Source organism: Bactrocera tryoni, chromosome 3, assembly GCF_016617805.1.
Source record: "Bactrocera tryoni isolate S06 chromosome 3, CSIRO_BtryS06_freeze2, whole genome shotgun sequence".
NCBI classification, from domain to species: Eukaryota; Metazoa; Arthropoda; class Insecta; order Diptera; family Tephritidae; genus Bactrocera; species Bactrocera tryoni.
Window position 1 is genome coordinate 77,852,312 of NC_052501.1, and position 22,618 is coordinate 77,874,929.

The window sequence follows — 22,618 nt, forward strand, 5'->3', positions numbered from 1 at the left end:
CTTTTTCGACTAACCAATATATGAGTTATCTCAATAAAATCGAGAGAGCAAGTTTATGTTTGTGCCCAAAATGGATAAAATCGATGGAAAACTTGACTGACTTGACTTCATAGAGACAGGTGATGGTATGTAGGGAAAAATGACAAAAAGTTGTCGAAATACGAAAAGACTTTTTCGACTAACCAATATATGAGTTATCTCAATAAAATCGAGAGAGCAAGTTCATGTTTGTACCCGAAATGGATAAAATCGGTGGAAAACTTGACTGACTTGACTTCATAGAGACAGGTCATGGTATGTAAAGTACCTTAATGAAACAAGGACTTCATTTTTTGTAAAAAAAATTGTCATAAAAAAATCAAACTGTTTTATTTTGTTCTTACAAGTACTCTTTATTGCTTTCTCTTAATTTTTTTTTGGTTTTGAGTTTTATAGCTTCGTTTTATATACATATATATATGTAAGTGTTTATATAAATATGTAAGTAGTGTTTTTTTTCTTAAATATTATCTTCTATATTAATGTACATGATGTAATGTTGTTTGTGTAGAAATATATTTATAAATATGCGTTTCTTCTTTGACGAAAATAAACTAATTTTATTGCAAATATTTCGACATAATTCTATGCATCTAGTAATCAATACATCTATATAGTATTAATAATGACTAAAATATGGACACAATGAAATGCTTAACCAAATCATATAAACAGGAATTATTTAAAAAATTTCATTTCAAAAATTTATATTTAATTCGAAAACAATAGGTGCACCATGTATTCTTTGAGGAAACCTTGTTCGCTTAGAATAGTATGAGAGAGTCAGACAGCAATTTTGTTATAGAAAGGATTAGTGAAAATATTTGAGCCCTGCAACGCACTGTGGAAATACGAAAGTGGTTACAGAGTGAGAGGTGAGAGTGTTCAATATTTGTGTTGAGACTTGCTTCAAAGGCATTTTTTAATTCCGTTGCGCCGAAGCTACAATACCCTTCACAAATGCAAAAGAATCTTTACGAGCTCATAATTTTATCGGTCAGTTTGTATGGCAGCTATATTTTACAGGGGTCCGATCTAAATAATTTCTTCGGAGATTACACCATTGCCTTAAAGAATAACCCATGTCGAATTTCGTGAAGAAATCTTCTCGAATAAAAAAGTTTTCCAGACAAGAACGTGATTTCGATCGTTCAGTTTGTATGGCAGCTGTATGCCATAGTAGTAATTTGATATCGACTCTTTCGAAAAATGAGCAGCTTCTTGGAGGGAAAAGGGCGTGTGCAAAATTTCAGATCGATATCTCAAAAACTGAGAGACTACAGACAAGCGGACATGACTAAATCGGACTATGTTTATCAATAATATACATATATTGGGTAGTCGAAAAAGTCTTTTCGCAACTTATTTTTTTTTTTTATAATTATAACGAACTTTAATGAACCAAATATGAACCATTTTGATCGACCACTTTTTGCCAGTGTAAAACTTTTATGGTTTCTCGACGAAAAACTGCGACAAAGTAATTTCCACAGGCTTCTTTTGAAGTCAACTTTACTCCATTTAGAAAGTTCTGCATTGACCGAAACAATTGGTAGTGCGATAGTGCAAAGTCAGGACTATGTAGTGGATGCATCAAAACTTCCCAGCCAAGCCCAGTTTTTGCCGAGTCATCAAAGACGTGTATGGTCTAGCGTTGTCCTGATGAAAGACGAAACCCTTTCTGTTGATCAGTTCTGGTCGATTTTTTTTCGATTGCTTGCTTCAATCACTGCAGTTGTTGATAGTAAAATGTAGAATTAAGCGTGCGACCAGGCTGGCGCAGCTCATAGTGGATGATGCTTTTCTAGTCCTAATTCTGGCTTTGCGACCATTTGTTGAGCTTCATCACGCTTGGACTATGGTCTTTTTCGCATATTATTGTTGTATTTGATCCACTTTTCGTCTCTTGTCACCATTCGCATCAGAAATGGTTCGATTTCATATCGTTTCAGCAAAGAATCGCAGATCTTAATTCGATTCATTAAATTTTTCACAGATAATTCATTTGGTACTCAAACATCGAGCTTCTTTTTGTAGCCAGCACTTTTTAAATGGTTAAAACTCTTTTGATGATAAATGTTAAGTTCCTTAGCGATGTCATAGCTGCTTATGTGATAGTTCTGGAAAATATTTTCCATAATTTCATCGACTTTTTCAACGATAGGTCGACCAGAGCGAGGCTTTATCACATCGTAATTTCCACAACGGAATCGAGTGAAACATTATTGTGCTACACGAACTGATACAGCATCGCCTACGTAAACTTCGCAATGCTGTTGGCTTGCGTGGTATTCTTCTATTTTTTATACAAAAATTTCAAAATATAGCGAATTTCTGCATTATTTTTACTAATTTTTGAACAATTTGTTTTCAACCGAATTTTCCGAATTACATTTTTTTGTTTCTGTTAAATGAAGCTTAAGATCTCACCTTTCCATCGCTAAGTATAAGTTATACGACTGCAACGACATCTATTCACAAAATACGAAAAGACTTTTTCGACTAACCAATATATAAGTTAGTAGCCTTGAAAATTGTTGTATGGCGTGTTCGCTGAGTATTTAGTGTAGAAATACTAAGGCAAACTTAAATATGCTTTAATAATAGTGATACGAAAAATGATTTTTGAAAATTTTACTTCTTCAAACTCAATTTCGGAACTAAAAAAAATTGTGTCCGTTAGTCTGCCAGAGAGTTTTTAATGTATTTTTGATGCTTTTCGAATTTTTTATATGCCACCTACATATATATAAATGTTTGTTGGTGTGTATATGTTTTTCTCTCACTTGTACTCTTAATTGCTTTATAAAAAAAAAATATTAGTGTTAATCAAGTCGGTGCATGATGTACAGACCCACCACATAAATACATACAATTGTGGGTGTTATTCTAGCGCGCCTTGCGAACGCTCTCAACTAAGGCAACCGTTTGTTTTTGAGTTCATGCACTTTTTTGATTTTGACCGTACTCTTTTGTGCTTAGTTTTTGATTTTACATTTACATTTACATAAAATACTATAGTTATTGCTGAACGCTTATAAATTTGAGCATAATTTTGTCTTTGCACACGCCTGCGCAAAATTGTCACTCCACTGTCGTATGCTCAGCCTCTCACGCTTTTCTACTCGCACGCGATTTTGCCATCAAAACTGCTCAACGCTATGGCGAACGCTTGCAGCGCGCACAGCGGATAGCGATAGTCCATGGTGAAGACGTCTTCGGAGGTGCGCCCGAACTGCATGACTATATAATCGGGATCCGAATCGTGTACGAGTTGGAAATTCTTAACCGATGCTTGTGTGACGCGCCCGTGAAAATTTAAAACATACGATTGTGTCTCATCATTCCATACGGGTGTCTTGTTGTGCAGCTCAACGATGGTGTCCATGTTCTGGTGTGAAAAAGTAAAGCATTACGTAAGTATATTTTAAAATGGAACACGACGAGTTACGAAGCTAACCTTAACTTTCCATAAGTCTAGTATACCCTGTTGTTTGGGATCGGCCGAGCTGATTTTCACGCGTTGATCCTCCTCCGTCATGCCGGGCAGTATCACGGTCATATTGCGTGGACCTTTGAAACCGAGAATATTGGTGTCCTGCAAATAGAGAACAAGATATTAACACATGTGTTTCAAGTTGGTTAAATAAAAAACAGATCTGCTTAGCGCCACTCCTTTATTGGTATACCAGTTAAACCTCACTTTAGCGGTATAAATTGTGAATTGTGCGGAGTTAAGTGTGAATCTATCACTCATTGTCTTAACTGCTTAAATAGTTAGTGATTAGAGAAACGCAGTACACAAACTTCAGCACATAAAGTCAAACCTTCGGTAATAAAGCTCCATGAGACGGCCTTTAGAGCTTTTCTGAGTTAATAGTATATAAAGACACACACCATAAGTTGGACATAAATGATTTCAGAAAACCAAGTAAAACACCTTCTCATCTCACATATCTGCGAAAGATTTCTGTGCAGGACGAAACCGTTGGAGAAGAGACGCAGTGAGCTTTTTGACGTATAGATTGAAGTTAAGAGGAAGAATAGGAGTTGGAAACTTATGTCGAGAGCTCTCATCAGCTCTTATTTCAGACTACCCGATCTACACGTTTTTCAAGTGGAGGTGGATGCCATCAAGTTAGCGGTGGATGTAGAGCTTCGAAGAACCGAAGGGCTATACTGGCTTTGTGCTTGCTAATTGTGCGCTAAAAACTAGTTAAGAACGCAGGGCTTCATTAGCAATAGCCTCAAGCTTCTTTCATATGAGACTTATATGGTTGTCCGGTCATAGTGAAATCGCCGGAAACTGCAAAGTCCGTGAGCTGGCTAGAGCGAGCACCCTTTCCTCAATTTTAGTCCAGTGGAAATGAGTAGTTTTTCTGATGAGCTCTGGCGTTTGACCTTTGGACCTTCAGTGAGCTCAGCAAGCACTAGTCAAAAACTAAAACTTGTGCGACTGCAAGTTTCTTCTGGCGTGAACCGTAAAGCTGTAGAAAGAAAGGCTTGCTTGAACCATCTTGTCACTTTTTCCTCCTTTACAGCGCTTTTGCCAGACTGCGATTGAAATATCATGGAAGACACACCTTTGGAGAACCTAGCCTTAAGCTCAAAACGCTTCGTCGATCTATGTATGTAAGGATCTGGTGATCCACTTTTGGGAGTTTGGGGTAACTAAGACTTTAATGACCCCATTTTTTATTACTTCGACCGTGGTGGTCATATGAGCTATGGTTCTGTGTTCACTATTCAGATTTGATTTGAGACCCGCTCTAGGTCTCCTCTGAACCTTCCTAAAATTTCTTTTAATTTCTCTGGCTGGTATGAAGTGCTACCGAAGAGCTACTCGATGAAATTATCGAAAAAATGTCTTCTATAATCGTTTGAAACCCAATACCATTAATTGCTTTTTCATCAGCCTATCGTATCGTAGGTCAGAACGGAAGCAGCGTACCCTCAACCTTATCACGTTAACTCCTACAATGTCACTTACATAGATGATCACCGCCAAATCGAGTCGGGGATTTTCCGTGCTATCTTTGTTGCCATTATCGAACACGGTAAAGGAGGTGCCGAACACATTCGAACGCAATTTTCCACAAAAACCCTCGGCGTTACGTGACAAGTCCGTAGGATCACAGCTGATAATATAATTGGATGTTTTGCTCTTCTTTCGCTTGCGTCCTGAAAAAAATATATATAAAAGGCATTTTGCTGAAAAAGCTTTCCACCACGCTTACCGCCCAAGAGAAATATTTTCTTGCCATAATCGCGCTCCAAGTGCAAATAATAGATCGGAAATAGGCCACGATCCATGCCTTTGCGATCACGCGTTATGCGACACTTGAAAAGCACACCCTGTGACGCTGGCTGCATGACGAACTGTTCGATGTTGCCGACCAGATCACCCTCCGGTTCGCCACTGGCGTCCGCTGACGAATTCGTTTGCTGCGCACTGTTCGAATAGTTGGCAGTGTTATTAGCCGAACCGGCGCCGGTCGAGTGCGCCGAAGTGCTGCGTACACCGACGGCCGAATTGGTGGTGGTGTTGGTTTGTGATGCGATGCTATTGGCGATGCTGTGATTCAATGGCATGACGGGTGCCGCTTCCTCGATATTCCGATTCACATAATCATCTTCGTCCAATGTGCTGCTATCCTGATCGTGGCTATATGAACGTTGTTGATGTTGTTGTAATTGTTGTTGTTGGCGTTGCTTTTGCCGTTGCCCATTGCTGCTCACATGATTGACGGGACTGCTTTCGTCATCTTCGAGTTCGTGTGAGGAAATCTCTTCGATTAAATCTGTAGGCACAACGAAAGATGTGTAAAGAAAAGTGATAAAGTTAAATTGGAACTTTCAAAAGCAGAAAACGAAAACAACAACGTCTTTGTATTTCATTTATTTACCATCCTGATTGATGATATGTCCTGTCATCTGGGCTGTCCGCGGGCGCATATTGTTCGTAAAGCTGACACCATGCTGACGACCATTCGTGCTGGTCGCATTGTGGCTGGCGTTGACGGTGGTCGCGTTCGTATTCGTAGCTGTGACGCCGGTGGTGTTACTTAATAATTGATCGGGATTGTGTGGCGAACTGATGAATTGCATTGGACCATCGTAGGCATGCAGCTCGCGGCCAGTGGCCGTTGATGTGCGCAGCCCCGACATGGGACGGGTTATTTGTAAGTCACTTGCCTGCACCATGCCCGGCGAGGCGCGCTTTTGTCGTATATACGCTTCCATTAGCAGACGCTGCAACACAGAATATAAGAAAGCTCATTAAAATATGTATGAGAGAAATAAAAGTTAAAGAAATATCATCGAAATGGCAGCCACTGGGACTCGTATGCAATCATAAACTACTGTGAGCTCTGTGAGCTCAGAAATTGCATATACATATGTATGTATCCATATTACTCTGTTTTTTTCTTTCAATTATCCTCTTCTTTCTACATAGATTATGTAAACATATTCCTCAGTGGTGTCCTATTCTCTTAGGAAAGTGGTTAAGAGATTAAAAATAAAAGATTACAAATGCATAAGTAAAAAAGAAATTCGCTGTAGGTACTTTTTTCGACATCGAGGAGGTCTTCCACAATGTATGACCGGAGGTAGTGACTAAAGCCCTGGAAAATTTCAGGTGGAATTGAATCTCAAGGATCTCATACATAGCCTTTGTGACAGAACAAGCGTAGCAGAGAGGGGTAGTGTAAAGACATCCGAAAGGCTTATAGAGGCACCCCACAGGGTGCGGTAAATTCCGCACTGCTTTGAATCTTCATGGTAAACGACCAGCTTAAATAACTCGAGAAACGCGTTAACCCAAGTAAACTGAAATGGTTTTATTTACTAGAAGGCATAAGATTCCCAACGTGCCTCTCTCTCCTTCGCAGGTTCGCGTCTTCAACCTGTTGATGAGGTGAAAAAACTAAAGCTTAAGCTTGATTTCTACTTCTTTCCTGAAAACTTATATGGATGGGGTGATGCCGCTGGAGAAGGGGCGTTGTAAGCTTTTTCACGGATGTGTTGAAGCTAGGAGGGAAGATTGGAGAGGGCGTTTTCGGTAAGGAGCTCTCCTTCATCAGCTCCTCTGTGACTCTAGACTACTTTCTCTGAGCAAAGTTCATCATACCGCAATCCTCTCTCTTATCACCTAGAGTAGAACGTAACAAGTGTCCAATAGGCATTCATGCGGTCAATGTTCTCACTAGTTGCCTAAGTTGTATGGAGGAGGGTAAGGCAGAAACATCCAGGCACTTTTTTCTCCATTGTCCCGCCTTTACAAGACTGTGGCTGAAACATCTCCGTACTCTTACCTTCGGCGAACTAGAAGACATAGTCGAAACTGATATTAGCCGTTTCAATCATTTTGTTATAGATCCAAAACGCTTTGTCGATATATGAGGGTTTTATGACACAGTTTTTTAGGAGTTTTAGGTACTACAATGAACCGGCTGTCCAAACTGTGAAGGGAGGTGTCTCTTAGAATCGACCTCTTAACCTAACCTAACCTACATATATTTTGAAAGAAACCCGAGTGTTTTTAGATCTTTATAGTCTCTATGACTTCTGAAATCTCTAGTAGATCCATCAAAAACTGGAACATTGAAAACATATTGAGATTTTAAAGGTTCTTCCACGCTCTGAGCCTTATTTATGTATCGAATAGTGGGTGTTAGTTAGTCGTTTTAGGATCTTCTAACCTAAAAGTCTGCTTCAATTAACTAAACTCTTTTATAGTTGAGATTTAACTGACATTTTAAGTGAATAATTATTGTTTTAATTACTTTGAGATCAAAATCGTATAATTCTTAGATCCTTCATGTCGTCTGATTTCGGTTTAAACCTACGGAAACGATAGTTCTGGGTAAAGTACCAGAAGGTCGCCAATAGAGCAGAAAGTGTGCGTACTTTTACAGTTAAGATAATTTTCGGGTAAGGTACGTCTTGTCAGAAATAGTGCTATAATATTCAGCTTGCACTGATATTGTAGACTTTGAATGAAATTCCTTCTAATTAAAAGACACTTGAAGTTCAAGCGACAAATGTCACAAGTCATTGAGTTTGATGGGTGTTCAACTGGTTGTAGCAAAAGCTCCAAGATCTGACCGGAGACTTAAATCTGGTACCCCGGAGAGCAGTTAGCCCTCGGAGTCTGCTCCAATCTCCTCATTGGGCTTGGGCTTTTGGTATGATTCGTGGTGGATGCCGTTAAACTCAAATGCAAGTAGAATTGAATTTTCAATTCAGTGAAGTCGCACTGAAAAGTCTGGCCGGAGACTAGAATCTGGTACTACGCGGAGCAGTTAGCCCATAGAGTTCGCTCCAAACTCCTCATTTGGCTTGGCCCTTTGAGGATACTCGTAGTGGCTGTGGTTTAAGCCTAAAGGCGGGTAGAATTCAAATTCCATTCAGTGGAGTCTCGCGGCGGCTGGTTGCCGGACCTGTCAGAGGTTATAACCCGATCCGTGAAAAAGTTGTCGCTTCCATCCGACCAATTGGAACCAAATAATACTTGCAAAAAGCATGTATTGTTTGGGGCGCTGATCAAGGCATTGTGCTTTTAGGTACCGTGAGATTGGACCGTCAACGGCAGGTACTCACATAAAACACAACGTCTGTATAAATTGAACGATCAAAAGCAAGTTCTTGTAAGAAACCTTTTGTATTTTTGAAGACTGTTCGCTTCGGTGAAACCGAAGTTACATTTTTTCTCGTTTTTAGTGTGTGATATTTTTTTCAGTGTATGCCTATGCAGCGAGTGCCTATAGCAATTGAACTGTTTCGCTGATTACACATGAAATACAACGCGCGTATTCCACTTTTGGGGGAAAAACAAGTGGCTATTCATATGCACACATACATACATATGTAAGTATGTATGTACATGCACAGTTAGGTCAAATGCGCTGCAGGTGCAACACAACAAAACAATTAGTGAATGTATGAGGGAATTTGCCATGTAATGCGAATTGAATCACATCAAAATGCATGGAAAATTAAATGAAAAGTGGTTAAGGCCAGATTTTTCTTATTTAATTTTAAAAAGAATTGCGATTTTGTTGTTGCACAAGCATTTTTCAGCGCACAAGCGGGTATTTGTTGAAGGCTTTCATTGAACGGGGGCGAATTTCAAGTTCAATGAGGGAAGCTAGCGAGGTTGGCTTGTCACACACACGCTCATATACTTGTATATATTATGTGTGAGTATGTTTGCTTGCATTAAGAGTGTGCAGTTTAACGCCTCAACATGACAGCTCAGCTATTCTATTTGGGCTGGCAATAACCAAATCTACATATGTATATGTAAATATGTTGGTGTGTGTAAGTGGATTGCCATCGATATGTCTACAGCTATTTTTTCAGTTTTTTCGATGGAATTGTTGTTGTTGCTGTAAGTGATAAATTGCAATCGATGTCAGTATAATTAATTTTAATGGTTTCGGACATGATTTCTTCATTTGCGCATTTCGCTGTGAGATCAGGAGTTCACACATACCATACATACATACATAGTTACTCGTGTATATTACACTTTCGTGCCCCGTAAACCAATCCACGTACATATATATGTAGTATTTTAAAATATACCTACTTCCCCTGTAACTATAAAAAAAAGCATTTCTGTTAGTCCCTCATTTGCTGTCGCAGATTGTAATTGCCACGTTTTGTTCAAACCAAATGTCATAATTTTTGAAGAAAACCGCAAACCACACCAAACCCTTATTTTTTCTGGTTGAAATGGCAGCTTTTGAATCTCTTCAGGTCCAAATGCGGCAATTTTGCTTGTTTACATACCCATGGAGCCAGAAATGGACCTCATCGCTGAACAAAATTTCGCTCGAAAATGTCGGATCTTCTTGGAACTTTTCAAGAACCCACAAATCGAAGCAATGTCGCTTGGGAAGGTCGAGCGGCTTCAGATCTTGCACAAGCTGTATTTTGTACGCTTTCAATCTAAGATCCCAGCGTTAAATGCTTCAAGTCGTTCCATACGTCAGTTCGAACTGCTATTGAGCACCTCTATTTGGATCACTTGTTATATTCGTGAACTACCTTCAAAAAGCTTATATAAATATCTACATATATCATGCGCTCCAACCACTAATATTTGGTCGATTTGTTGCTTCCTCATCAGTTTCTACAAGAACCTTGTTAAGCTGTGCGGTTTACTGTCAAGTTTATGCTTAAAGAAAATAGGCTCGTTTTCTTGTCATTGCCTTCCGAGGAGACAAACGTCAAACCATTATTGTTGCGCTAATATATCGCAGAAACATTTCAGTCTAACTTAATCTCACATATTTTTGAACCTTATAAGACATCAAAGCTGCTTTTGACAGCTCGAAAAAGAGCTGCCTTTATGCCGCTTTGTCTGAATTTGATATTCCAAAACTAATACGGCTGTGTAAAATGACTTTGAGCAATACTAAAAGATCCAGGATCGGAAAAGACCTCTCCCAGTCGTTCGATACCAAACGAGGTTTCAGATAAGGCGACTGCCTATCATGCTACTTCTTCAATCTACTGCTGGAGAAAATTAGTCGAGCTGCAGATCTGAATAGAGAAGGGGCAATCTTCTACAAGAGTATGCAACTGCTGGCGTTCGCCGATGACAGCGTTCAACGGCCGACGACCAGCACATATACGACTGCAGTATCCTCTTTGTCTAGAGTAGAATACAGAAGATCTACTGAACTACTTGCTCTTAGCATATAACAGTTCATCTTGCCGCTTAGGGGTTCTTAGAACACTGTCCAAAAAGAATTCGTGCGGTAAGACTAATATATTGTCGGTCACTAGTTGGCAGAGTTGTATGGAAGAAGGTGCGATAGAAATATGTGGACACTTTCTCCTCCATTTTCCAGGGTTCCAGACTGCGATTGAAACATCTCGGCAGTATTACTTTGGGTGAACTAGGAGACATTGTAACTGATATTAGCCGGCTCAACAAATTTGTGAAAGGCTCAAAGCGCTCTGTCTATTTGTAAGGCGTACTGGCGTTCTAAGCTTTCCAAATATGATCCCGAACCGAAGATCGTAATCTTAACCTAACTTAAGCTAATCTAACGATCCTTAAAAAAAGTATTTCAGAAACCAAAAACGACATATGAAAAATCAAATGTATAAATAGGTAAGCAAATCAACACGTTAGTTACCAATGACTTTGCAATCTCAATCCATTAAGATTAGAGCTAATATTGAGTTGTAAACTAGAAAATGATTAGTCAATCATTAAAAATAAACATTTGAAATGCCGGTATAGTGCGCTGAGCACAGTACCGAGTGTATTGACTGTCATGTGTTGAGACGTGGGTTCGAATGCCAAGCGAACTTGAAATTGAAAAAATATAGGACGAGCTAATTGCTGATCCAAAAAGTTGCTCATCAGCTGTTCTGAGAGAATTTAGTACTGCTATGTCCCAACAATAGCACTCATTAACATTCTACACGTCGCATCTGTAGACATAGCTGGTAGACGCTTGGCGGCAAAAGCTGCTATTTGACTTAGGGAAGCTGGGTGTAAGAGGGGCCCTGGGCAGCACATACTAAAATTATCCACTGCTCTGATTGCATTCTTTACATTCTCCCGGCGGTTCCTTCTCAGCTCAAACACCTGCGAGAGACTTGAGGGCGGGGCGAAGCCGTTGGAGAAGGTGTGTAGTGAGTTTTTTCGCAAATGACTCGAAGTTAAGAGAGAGAATAGATGGTTAAGTCTTCTGCCGGAAGATCTCCATCAACTTTGGTTTCAGACTGCCAGACCACTGTAGCATCCTTCAAGCGGAGGTGGCGGAGGTGGCGGTACTGCTTCAAAGAGCAGCTTTCTTCACAGAAGTGTGCATTCATTCCGATAGCCGAGTGGCTATATGGCTGACCTTCGCTTACTGTCCGCTCAAAAGAAAAAAAACCGTCATTAGTTGGATCTTTGGTACTTTAGTGAGTTCAATAAATCCTTCTGGCCCAGAGGGAACTATTAAGAGGTTCTCCGAACTATTGGCTCTTCGCAAAGCCTTAGCAATTTCTCCTCTATTGCCTAGCTTTTGCCAGACAGAGATTAAAGTATCTCTGTAGACTTAACTTTGGCGAACCTAGCGAAGTGACTGGGATTGATATTAAACGCTTTAATAAATTTTTGGCAAGCTCAAAACGCTTCGTCGACCTACATATGAGGATCCACTGAATGATCCACTTTTAAGAGTTTATGGGTAAGACAAAAGATGAACCTAAGTCCCTCTTGTTGCGGAACAACTTCATGGCAGACCAAATACGATACGTGATGGTCAGTATTGAGCACACAGTTGAAATGATTCAAATGTAAATAAATACGAGTAGTAATGTCGAGCATTGCTAATGATATCGTGTACGCCTAGGCAATCATCCATAAGCCAAAAACAGAAAACAATACAAATTTCAACAAATACCTTTTAGTGCAAATAAAGCAATTAATTCACGGTTATCAAATATGATTTATGAACATATGTATGTGTGTATGTGTACTGCTGTTAAAAATATTAAAAATAACTGTAGATTGCACCCTCAAAACTTTGTTCCATACCAATCAACCAGCCATATCTCTGTCTGCTCACGTTCTTCACGCTCGTACAGGTGTGTATGCCGCAATTTATTTGCACAAAAGCGGAAATTGTGGGTAGTTTTGGAAAAATCAGTGAGCACAGCTATTTGTTGCTAAATGCCAAAATCAGCCACAATCACGTATCCCTACTCGTAAGCCTCTATAAACACGAGCTATGTATCAGTCGTTCAACACGAGCAGCGTTTGGAAACGTGCAAAGAATGCTGACTCGCCAGCAGCGTTATCGCTTCGTTGTTGTACAAGAACACACGTGATCATCATAATTGCCACACATAATTGAATGATTATTTGAATTATTTCGTTGGATAGCTGCTCGCTGTTTATTGGGGTTTATGAACTCATAAATCTCTAATTAGGTGGTGCGCGCGGTAGCGTGGTGGGGAGTGATTGCCGAGGGCTTGTTGTTGTGCATAATAGTTTCGTGTAATCAGAGATAGCGTAATTTGCTGTATTTCATAATTAATTTGCATAAAATGCCTCAAGTGTATCTAATGTGTGTAGTTGAAGCTTACAACTACTTCGTTATGAGTTTACGGTACACCGATTTGTATAGAAATTGTATCATACTAATTCCAAAAATTTCGGTAATTTAAGGGTAAGCACCTCGATCTAACGTTTCGTTATGGTATGCGCTCCGTCAGCTGGAAAAATTGTCAACGCAGGGTTGCATTGCAAAAGGCTCGACACACACCACCTCTTCGGCGATTTCAAAGCTGCTTTTGAAAGCACGAAAAGGAGCTGCCTTTATGTCTGAATTTGAGATTTCCGAAAAACTAGCAGGTCTCTCAGGGTCGGGAAAGACCTCTGTGAGCCATTCGATAACAAACAAGGTTTCAGACAAGGCGACTACCTATCGTGCGATTTCTTCAATCTACTGCTGGAGAAAGTCGAAAAAGCTGCAGAGCTGAATAGAGAAGGTACAATCTTCTGTAAGATTTCAGTGATTTTATTGGCCTCAACAACCGTGCTTTACCGTACTGGACAAGGAAGCTAAGCAAATGGGTCTGGCAGTGAACGAGGACGAGATGAAATATCTGTTATAAAACAAGCAGTCGTCGCACTCGCGACTTGGCTCACATGTAACTGTTGACAGTCACAACTTCGAAGTAGTAGATATAATAATTTCGTCTATTTTGGAATTAACAACACCGTCAGCCTCGAAATCCAACACAGAATAACTCTTGCAAACAGGTACTATTTCGGACTGAGTAGACAATTGATGAGTAAAGTCCTCTCTCGACGAAAAAAAACCAAACTCTATGAGACAGTCATCATCCCCGTCCTGCTTTATGGTGCAGAGGCATGGACGTGAACATTAGATGAGTCGACGTAAGGAGTTTTTATGAGAAAGGTTCTGCGGAAGATTTATGGTCCTTTGCACATTTTCAATAACGAATACCGTAGTCGATGGAACGATGAGCTGTACGGGATATATGACGACATTGACATAGTTCAGCGAATTAAGAGATAGCGTCTGTGCTGGCTGGGTCATGCCGTCCGAATGGACGAAAACACTCTAGGTCTGCAAGTATTCGATGCAGTACCCGCCGGGGTAGCAGAGGAACAGGAAGAGCTCCACTCTGTTGGAAAGAACAGGTGGACAGGCTACACTTGAAATCTACAATTGTAAACTCGGCTATAACCGCGTAAGCGGTGTCTATGCCAATAAAGAAATTCGATTACCCAACAAGTTGGTGCAAAGTTGTCGATTAAAAAGTGCATTCTACAGTTCGAGAGCTGTGGGTCACTTCTATAAAAGCTCTGGAATTTGAAATTTTCGAATACTCCATAATTTGCTTAACATTACTGCGCTAAAATAGTAACCAGTATAAAGGTTAGATGAAATGCTGAGCTGCGAATTTGATATCGTATTCAGTGATAGCCTTTTGGTTATGAAATTCTCCACACAACGGGGAAAATCAGACAAGCAACTTGAAATTAAGGACTCGGAGTTAAAGCTTTTGGTTGAGAGCGCTGATGGAATTGAATTTTCCGACAAGTTGCTGCAAAGTTTTCGACAGAAAAGTAGGATAAGAAGCTGGTGAGCTATGAGTGACTTCTATAAAAGCAAGAGGAATAATAGTTCGATATTTAGGACACAATTTCTACAGTGAAAGTTGTGCTTTTCGTATACTCCTTAACTTGCTGCGAAAAATAGTAACCAGTCTAAGAGTTAGATGAAATGCTGAGCTGGGAATTTGAACTACCAATGAAAGCCTCTTAGTCGTAGCATTCTACACAAACAAGCAACGATAAACGGCCAAGCAACTTGAAATTAAGGACTCGGAACTAAAGTTTTTGGTCGCACCTGCCCTACTGTACAAAAGTCATATCAGAATTTGGGGTTAGCAGGTTAATGCACACGCTTCCGCCCCCAGTATGTTGTACAATTGACATTGAATTTTGAATTTTAGCATTGCCGCTAAGCGCAACAAAGGTCATTAAGTCCGGAGTGGGGCGCGCGGGTACAGTGCGCATGCTCATTGCTACTAATTCATTTGGAAATGTGTGGTCTTGGTGGTCGAACCTTCGACGGTTGTTGGCGCAGTACAGCGCTCACCGAAATTATTCACTTGTTTCATTTACAAGCGCTTTAGTTTTAGTAAATGCAGCGCTGATAAGCGCGGTTCAATTTGTGTGTCGATTGTTGCTTTTGTTGTTATTACTAGGTGACAACATAGTTTGTGGGAAACTTTATAGCGATCAGTGCATTTTTCGACGCCAAACGAGCACAACGAACAAGTCGCGAAACCGCAGCGAGTGAGAATAATAAAAATATTGCAAGAAATATTTAAAATAATAAAAACAAAAATATAAGAAATTAAAAAAAAATAATAATAAAAATTAAAAAAGTAATAGTGAAGTAAACAACAAGAGTTGTCATAAACTTTTATTAACAATTTTATAAAAATACCGTTTGTTAGTAGCAAAGCAAAATAGCCCATAAATCTTAAACGATAGTGGTATTGAGCGCTCATATACTTTTCGCAAAGTCCAGCGTAGTTGATAACACAACCTACAGCTAATCTGCGGCTAAGATAAGCATAAGCGCTGAGGTGAAAACTTGAAAATTCAAAACTCAAAGAAATGAATAAATTCGCGGTGAACGCGCCGACAGTGCGCGATTAAGTGGACAGCAGGCTCAGTGTGCGCGCGACACCTACCGCTAGTGAAAAACGCCGCGTCAAGGATAACGCCTAAGCGCCGCGCTTACAGTTTTTGAAACTTTCTTTGAAAATTATAGACGCTTAAATTAAAGTGAACAGTTTTTGTAGCGCGCTACTATGTTTTCGCTCGCCAAACTTTGCGCGCTCTGCGCAGTGTTAAGCATTTTCGCTGGGCTACCGCGCGCCGCGCAGTGCGATTCCTCGTACTACGAAAAGTATTACACAGCGCGCCGCTTTATACCGCTCAAGCGCAACTCGCTGATACCGTATAACTTCAGCATTTCGCTTAACGAACAACCGCTGGCCAGCTATGAGCTCGTCGCTATGGTCGGCGATGTCAAACAATTGGGCGCTTGGCGCGCCGACAAGGCGATCCTATTGAATCGCACGCAGGATCATCGCGTGTGGACGGCCAGCGTAGCGCTGCCGGTGAACACCACCATCAATTATCGCTACTTCATTGCGGCCATAGACAATGCAACTGGTGTGGTGCAGGTGCGCCGCTGGGAATCACATATCAATGCGCGCAGCTTTCAAGTGGGCACTGTTGCGGGCAATCGCAGCGATGCTTGCGGTTGGATCGATCCGCAGCGGCGTGAGCTGCAACGCGGTTGGCTGAATGCGGGCAATATTGTACAATTCAAGCTATTTCGCAATCCCTTGCATGTGAATGAAACGAGTGCGGGTAATGAGGAGTTGCGTTTCAAGTTGCAGCCGGTCGAGCCGTGTCGCTTGTCCGCTATATTGCCCTCGGCGAAGGCGCACACAGAGTATGTGCGTATGGTGTACGGTGACAGTTACTTGCGTACGCAACCGGAATTTGGTGTGCCCTACAAGCCCAACGATATATTGATATTTCAGACGACAGTGTCGCAGCTGGATAATGTCGCCTACCTGTTGAAGCTGTATACGACACAGAATGATAATGAGCTTGTGCGTTTGATAGGCTATCAGTATATATATCCGGAGTTTTTGAAAGGCACCGAAGGCCGTTTCACCATCAATCTCTTATCGCCCGTGTGGCTGAATGCTATCGGCAGTTTGGATATACAGTATTTGGTAATTAAACCCTTGCCGAACTCGACTGTTGATTTTCACACTTCTTTTGTGGAGTACTGGCGCAGCAATTGGACGGCATTGGATGTGGGACATCGTGGTTTGGGTAAGAGTTTGAAGCAGGCAACTAATGCGCCAGCAATAATTGAGAATACGGTGGCGTCTATGAAGGCCTCCACGGAGCTGGGCGCTGACTTGGTCGAATTCGATGTGATGTTAACTAGCGATTTGGTGCCAGTGATTTACCACGACTACTACATCTATGTCTGTATGGATCCCAAGACGCCCACCAGCAAAGCTGATCTCACCGAAGTACTAATCAAGGATATCACCTATGAGCAGTTAAAGAATTTGAAAACCTATCAGGTAGTGGGCAATAAAATCATCGAATATCCGGCGCACAATAATGTGGAACAAGAGGATCAACGACTCTTCCCGCTGTTCGAAGATTTCCTCACCAAAGTGAATAAGTCGGTGGGTTTCAACATTGAAATTAAATGGCCGCAGCTGATATTGAATGGTGAGCTCGAGAGCGTCCAAACTATCGATAAGAATACCTATGTGGACCGCATATTGGATGTGATGTTGCGTCACGGTTGTGGTCGTCTGAGCTTCTTCTCCAGTTTCGATGCCGACATTTGCACGTTGTTGCGTTACAAACAGAATATATATCCGATCATGTTTCTCTCATCTACCATACTCGGCGTTTATGCAGATCCACGCGCGGACACGTTGTACGACACCATTAATAATGCGCAAGCTTTCGACTTGGCCGGCATTGTGCCGAATGCTGTACACATAAAGAACGATCCAAAATGGATTGAAATAGCGGCAAAGCAGGGTAAAAAGGTCTTCCTTTGGGGTGATGAGCTCAAGAATACCGAAACGATTGAATGGTTTAAGGCGCAAGCTCCAACTGGTGTGATTTATGATCGTGTGGACTTATGGTTGCCAGCGAATAAGCGTAGCGCTTTCGAGCTCGAAGCTGATTTGCCCGATTTCTTCAGATTGCAATGTTCGCCGAATCAGCAGAAACCTGTGAACTCAACTATCGAGAGTATACTTAGTAATGTGAATTTGTTGTAGTTCTTTTGTCTAGTGTTAATTTGTTTGTAGGTCTATTGTTGTACAACAAGTAAAACTTGGTTTGAATGTTCCTTATTTTCTGGTGTGAAAATCTTTTGTATTTTATTTTGCGCTTTTGGGGAAAATTATAACAAATTTAGATGCTTCGTTGCAACTTTCTGGTACAACTTTCTGGCGAAAAGGATAAGTTGTGGTGGTAAACTTTGGTAAACTAACAGTGAGTTATAATGGCTGCAAAAATTATGTAACCTCTAAAGAGAATTCTTAGTTTATAAAGCTTTCAATAAATAGTTTTAGTATTATAAGCTGAACAAAAAAGCTCAGCAAAAGCTCAACTTAAACATAATTCTGCGTTTTTACCCCATGAATCTTCTATAAAGTACTCTAAAGAATCGTTAAGGAGGTTTCAATACTTTGCCTTGTCATTTCAAACACGAACATGAATTCAAAGAATTGCATGGCAATCCTTGAAATTTATTTCCGGAGAACTTCAAGATTACCTACGGCATACGATGCAGCTTTTTATATCTGGGTGCTTCGATGTCTTAACCAACTAGTCACAGGTTCTCTCATGCATACTTTTTCATTCATTTATTCCGATAAAAACAGTGTAAGGTGGAAATGTGGTCAGCCAAATATTTTCAAGGGAGCTGAAATCTATCAGAATGGTATGAAAATATTCTAGGCCGATTTAAGTTTGGTGGCTGAGGTCATCCAAAGACACATTAAGGCTTGAAATTGACGCTAAAACCCACTGATTGGATAATCGAACAATATAATGACGAGGATAAAGTAGAAAGTATAACTCTGCGATCTAAAGGTTGATCCATTTTGAGGTTCCCCACTTTTTTGAAGAAAAAATACAGAAATTTCAAATTTAATGAGGAATGTTTTTTATTATTCGATAGAACATTGTTTGGTATTAATTTTTTGAAGATTATCTCTTTCAAATGTTGGCCGCGGCTACTCCTCAGATGGTCCATCCGTTGAGCGCAAATTTAAAGTACTTGTTCGAGGATTTCGACTAGTAACCGGCGAATGACACCCATGATGTTTTGCTCTAAGGCCTGAATCGAAGCGGGATTGTCCGCATAGACTTGAGACTCAAGTCCTCCACAGGAAAAGGCTAACGGTGTGATATCACACGATCTTGGTTGCCAAAACGTGAAATTAACTGCTCAGAAGTGTTCCCTCAATAAATTCATTGATTGATGCGATGTGGAGCCGTCTTTTTGAAACCAAATGTCGCCGAGATCACAAGCTGCAATTTCAGGCATCAAATAGTCGGTTACCATGGCGCGATAATGGTCGCCATTGACGGTTACGATTTCACCGGCATCACAAACCACACCCAAAGATTGTTTTTTCTGGATGAAATGGCAGCTCTTGAATCTCTTCAGGTTGCGACTTCGTTCCACATGCGACATTTTTCTTGTTTACATACCCATTGAGTCAGAAATGGTCGTCATCGTTGAACAAAATTTGGCGCGAAAACTTCGGATCTTCTTGGAACTATTTAAAAGCGAAGCGATGTATCTTTTGAAGGTCGAGCGGTCCATACGTCAGTCCAAGTTGCTGCGTACGGCGCCGAATCGATTCTCCACTGTCTTCGTGTACACTCTATTCTGAAAATTTAATCATTTTCAGACTTTTACTCCTTGATAACCAAAATATTGTTGATGTCTTAGAAGAACAACCGAGTTAAAAGCTTTTAAAAGTCTTAACAAGCTTAGGTAACCCTTCAAATATATTTACTACAAGGCGACACTGTTTGTCAATATTTTCTTTTTTAAACAGATGTCAATCGTTGCAAGTGAGTACTTAAAAAAATAAAAATATTTACATAAAACTTTCGTAAAAAAAGCAAAAAACAAATAAAAATTCTTACTTTTCCCACCTCAACAGCGGATTCTCCTTATCCAAAGCAGTTTGGAGTAGAGAATGTCGGAAAGTTCAGTTGGACAATTGCAACTTACCGTCGAAATGGCTGGCGCACGAATCGCCGAACACGAACTGGTCGGCGTGATAGGCAATAAGAAAACGCTGGGCAGCTGGTCAATACAAGGAGCGCCGCTACTTGAACGCAGCGCTGACGACTACAATGTGTGGACTGCGAACATAACGGTACCGTTAAATAAATGGATACGCTATCGCTACTTTATCGGTGTGTTGGATGAGAAGACACAAACCGTACAACTGCGCCGTTGGGAAGTTGGCGAGCGTGCACGCGAATTACGCTTGACACAAGCGCACGCGCAAACAGCTGATCGTTTCGGTTTCATAACACCGGGAAGACCGAAAATGCGGCGCGCATGGCTCAACGTCGGCAGCATCGTGTTGTTCAAATTGTTCGGCGAGGCGTTGCAGTGTAACGCGAAGGATCAGCTTGTTGAGGCGGGCGAAGTAATGCAGTTGAAAATAGAACCGCTAGACGCGGTAAACCTTCTTGCGATAGCAACATCTGCGCGCGCAGAAATTTTCTACACCACTTTGCAATATGGCTACAGTAAGCTGAAGGCTCAGCCAGACTTTGGCATCGAATACAATGCAAGAGCACTAATCTATCAGATATATATGTTGAATCGGAAAAATGTTGGTTTTCTATTGAAATTGTTTGCATTCAATGGCGCCACCAAATGTGTGCGTCTCTTAGCGCAAAGCTATTTGCCACCCGAAGCGCTCGAGGAGAGCGAAGGTGTATTAGATGTGACATTGCTCTCGCCAGACGCGGCCGCCGTGGAGCTGGCTAAATTGGAAATACAATATTTGATCATAAATCCCACACTGAGTTGGCAAGTGAAGTTGAACACCACATTCACACAGTTTTGGCCCGACCACTGGAAGGGCATGCTGATTGGACATCGCGGTCTGGGACGTAGTTTTGTGGAGCATAATGCAGCGCTAACGCCACTCGAGAACACAGTCAGCTCGGTGAAGCGCGCATTTGAGGCGGGCGCCGATATGGTGGAGTTCGATGTGATGCTCACCAAAGATTTAGTACCCATAATATATCATGATTTCTATGTAATGATGTGTCCGAACTCGTCGACAATACCCAGCAGCGCCAGTGATATTGTTCCCGTACCGATTGTCTGCTTGACTTATGCCGAATTACAGGCCATGCAGACATACAAAGTGGTCGGTGATAGTTTGATAGTCTGCCCTGCGCCGGAAACGGTAAGCGATGCCGATGAGCGTCTCTTTCCGACATTGCAAGAGTTCTTCGAGAGAACCAACAAAATGCTCGGTTTCAATATGGAAGTTAAGTGGCCGCAAGAACTGCACGCCGGCGGTTCGCAGTGTCCACAGCACATGGACAAGAATAAGTATATGGACGTCATACTCGATGTGGTAAAGCAGTTGAGTTGGGGACGCGTCTGCATTTTCTCATCCTTCGATGCCGACACTTGCATTATGCTGCGTTATAAGCAAAATATCTATCCGGTTTTGCTGTTGCTCGAGTCGGAACCGTTGCTATTTACAGATCCACGTACGCATTGCGTCCAGCCGGGTATAAATACGACAAAAGCATTCGATCTCAATGGTATCGCGACCAATGCTTGCCTGCTGCGCAAACATCCGAATGCAATGGCGATGGCGGAACGTCAAAATAAGTGGGTGTTTTTGTGGGGTAATCAACTGGACGATTGCGCTACAATAGATTTGTATCGTGCTGAAGGTGTTTACGCTTTGATTTGTGATCGTCTTGATTTGTTGTTGGCCTGCAATAAGCGTAGTATTTTCGGTACAGATGAACAGCTGAAGAAACTCTTTGAGTTACAGCGCAGTTGTGGTTGCCGTTGAGTGGATTTTAATATTTTCCGTTATTTTTTTGTGGAAAATTTTCAAACATTTCAACATACAGTCGGAGTACTTACAACTAAAACATGTGACGAACAAAGCAAAAATAGAAAATAAGCTAGAAATGGCAATAGAAAACAGTTCACTGAGTTTTTTTTTTGCAAAATCGGTTAGTGAATTTAGTCAGCTGAGTTCTGCATTATGAGAGCAGGAAACTATATCAATTGGTTGTGGGAGTTTTTCCTAACTAAGGAAACTTGTCCGTAGGATTTCCAAGAAAGCCATTTGGTCAATACTTCGTGTTGGCGACAACTGACTTTAAACCTAAATCCAAGGTCCGCAGGGTTTAGTTCCAGTACAAGGGTTTTACAAGAGTTATAAGAGGTTATAGTGGCCGTCTGTCACTCCACACATAGACTTACTGGTCCTCAGTAATGTCAAATGGAGGTTCAGCTTGCTTTAAGGTGCAACAATCGTCACACAGAACGTCTGATATCTAATTTTAATACTTGTCTAGTCTCCGAACGTCCAAGCTCCTGGATATCTAAGACGAGGTCTAGATACTGCTGAAGCATAGAAGGTGTTCCAACGTCTCCCTCAAGCCTACTTCATTGTACTTTCTGCACGTATCCTCTGGCCTGGCCACCTATCGACGTATACACTGATATTCCTTGTTGTTGCGTTATTAGGTAACTCAGCCGTTTTCCCCACCGAAAAGACTTCCGCATTGAAGATACTGCAGAATTCGGGAAGCTTGAAGGGTCGCTTGAGATCCAGCTTCAAGTAATGGATTCCGGCTCACATTCCATGTGCCTTTTTTGATCAGTCCGTACAGATGTTGTAAGTTGCGCTGGCGAGCTGAGTTTGTCGAAATTAT

The 22,618-nt window shown here is 41.1% G+C and overlaps 3 protein-coding genes across 3 annotated transcripts in view; 2 read left to right on the forward strand and 1 right to left on the reverse strand.

Moving 5' to 3' along the window:
- Positions 1-2,006: 2,006 nt before the first annotated feature.
- Positions 2,007-22,618, reverse strand: part of LOC120770931 (protein king tubby) — a 109,567-nt gene continuing 88,955 nt past the window's right edge. Inside the window, exons 2-6 of the mRNA XM_040098636.1 lie at positions 5,946-6,291; positions 5,277-5,840; positions 5,030-5,220; positions 3,500-3,637; positions 2,007-3,430 (exon numbers count right to left, since the gene is read on the reverse strand). Coding sequence (XP_039954570.1) covers positions 3,161-3,430; positions 3,500-3,637; positions 5,030-5,220; positions 5,277-5,840; positions 5,946-6,291 — 1,509 coding nt within the window. The 3' untranslated portion in view covers positions 2,007-3,160. The remainder of the gene's footprint in view (positions 3,431-3,499; positions 3,638-5,029; positions 5,221-5,276; positions 5,841-5,945; positions 6,292-22,618) is intronic.
- Positions 15,228-18,031, forward strand: LOC120770929 (glycerophosphocholine phosphodiesterase GPCPD1-like). Its single transcript, XM_040098634.1, has one exon. The coding sequence runs from the start codon at positions 15,916-15,918 to the stop codon at positions 17,938-17,940; it is 2,025 nt and encodes a 674-aa protein (XP_039954568.1). The 5' UTR covers positions 15,228-15,915; the 3' UTR covers positions 17,941-18,031.
- LOC120770930 (putative glycerophosphocholine phosphodiesterase GPCPD1 homolog 2) lies at positions 19,815-21,836 on the forward strand. The gene has a single exon (XM_040098635.1). The coding sequence runs from the start codon at positions 19,882-19,884 to the stop codon at positions 21,742-21,744; it is 1,863 nt and encodes a 620-aa protein (XP_039954569.1). The 5' UTR covers positions 19,815-19,881; the 3' UTR covers positions 21,745-21,836.

Coding starts and splice junctions, on each gene's coding strand:
- LOC120770929 (XM_040098634.1), top strand. CDS start 15,916: ATGTTTTCGCTCGCCAAACTTTGCGCGCTCTGCGCAGTGTTAAGCATT.
- LOC120770930 (XM_040098635.1), top strand. CDS start 19,882: ATGTCGGAAAGTTCAGTTGGACAATTGCAACTTACCGTCGAAATGGCT.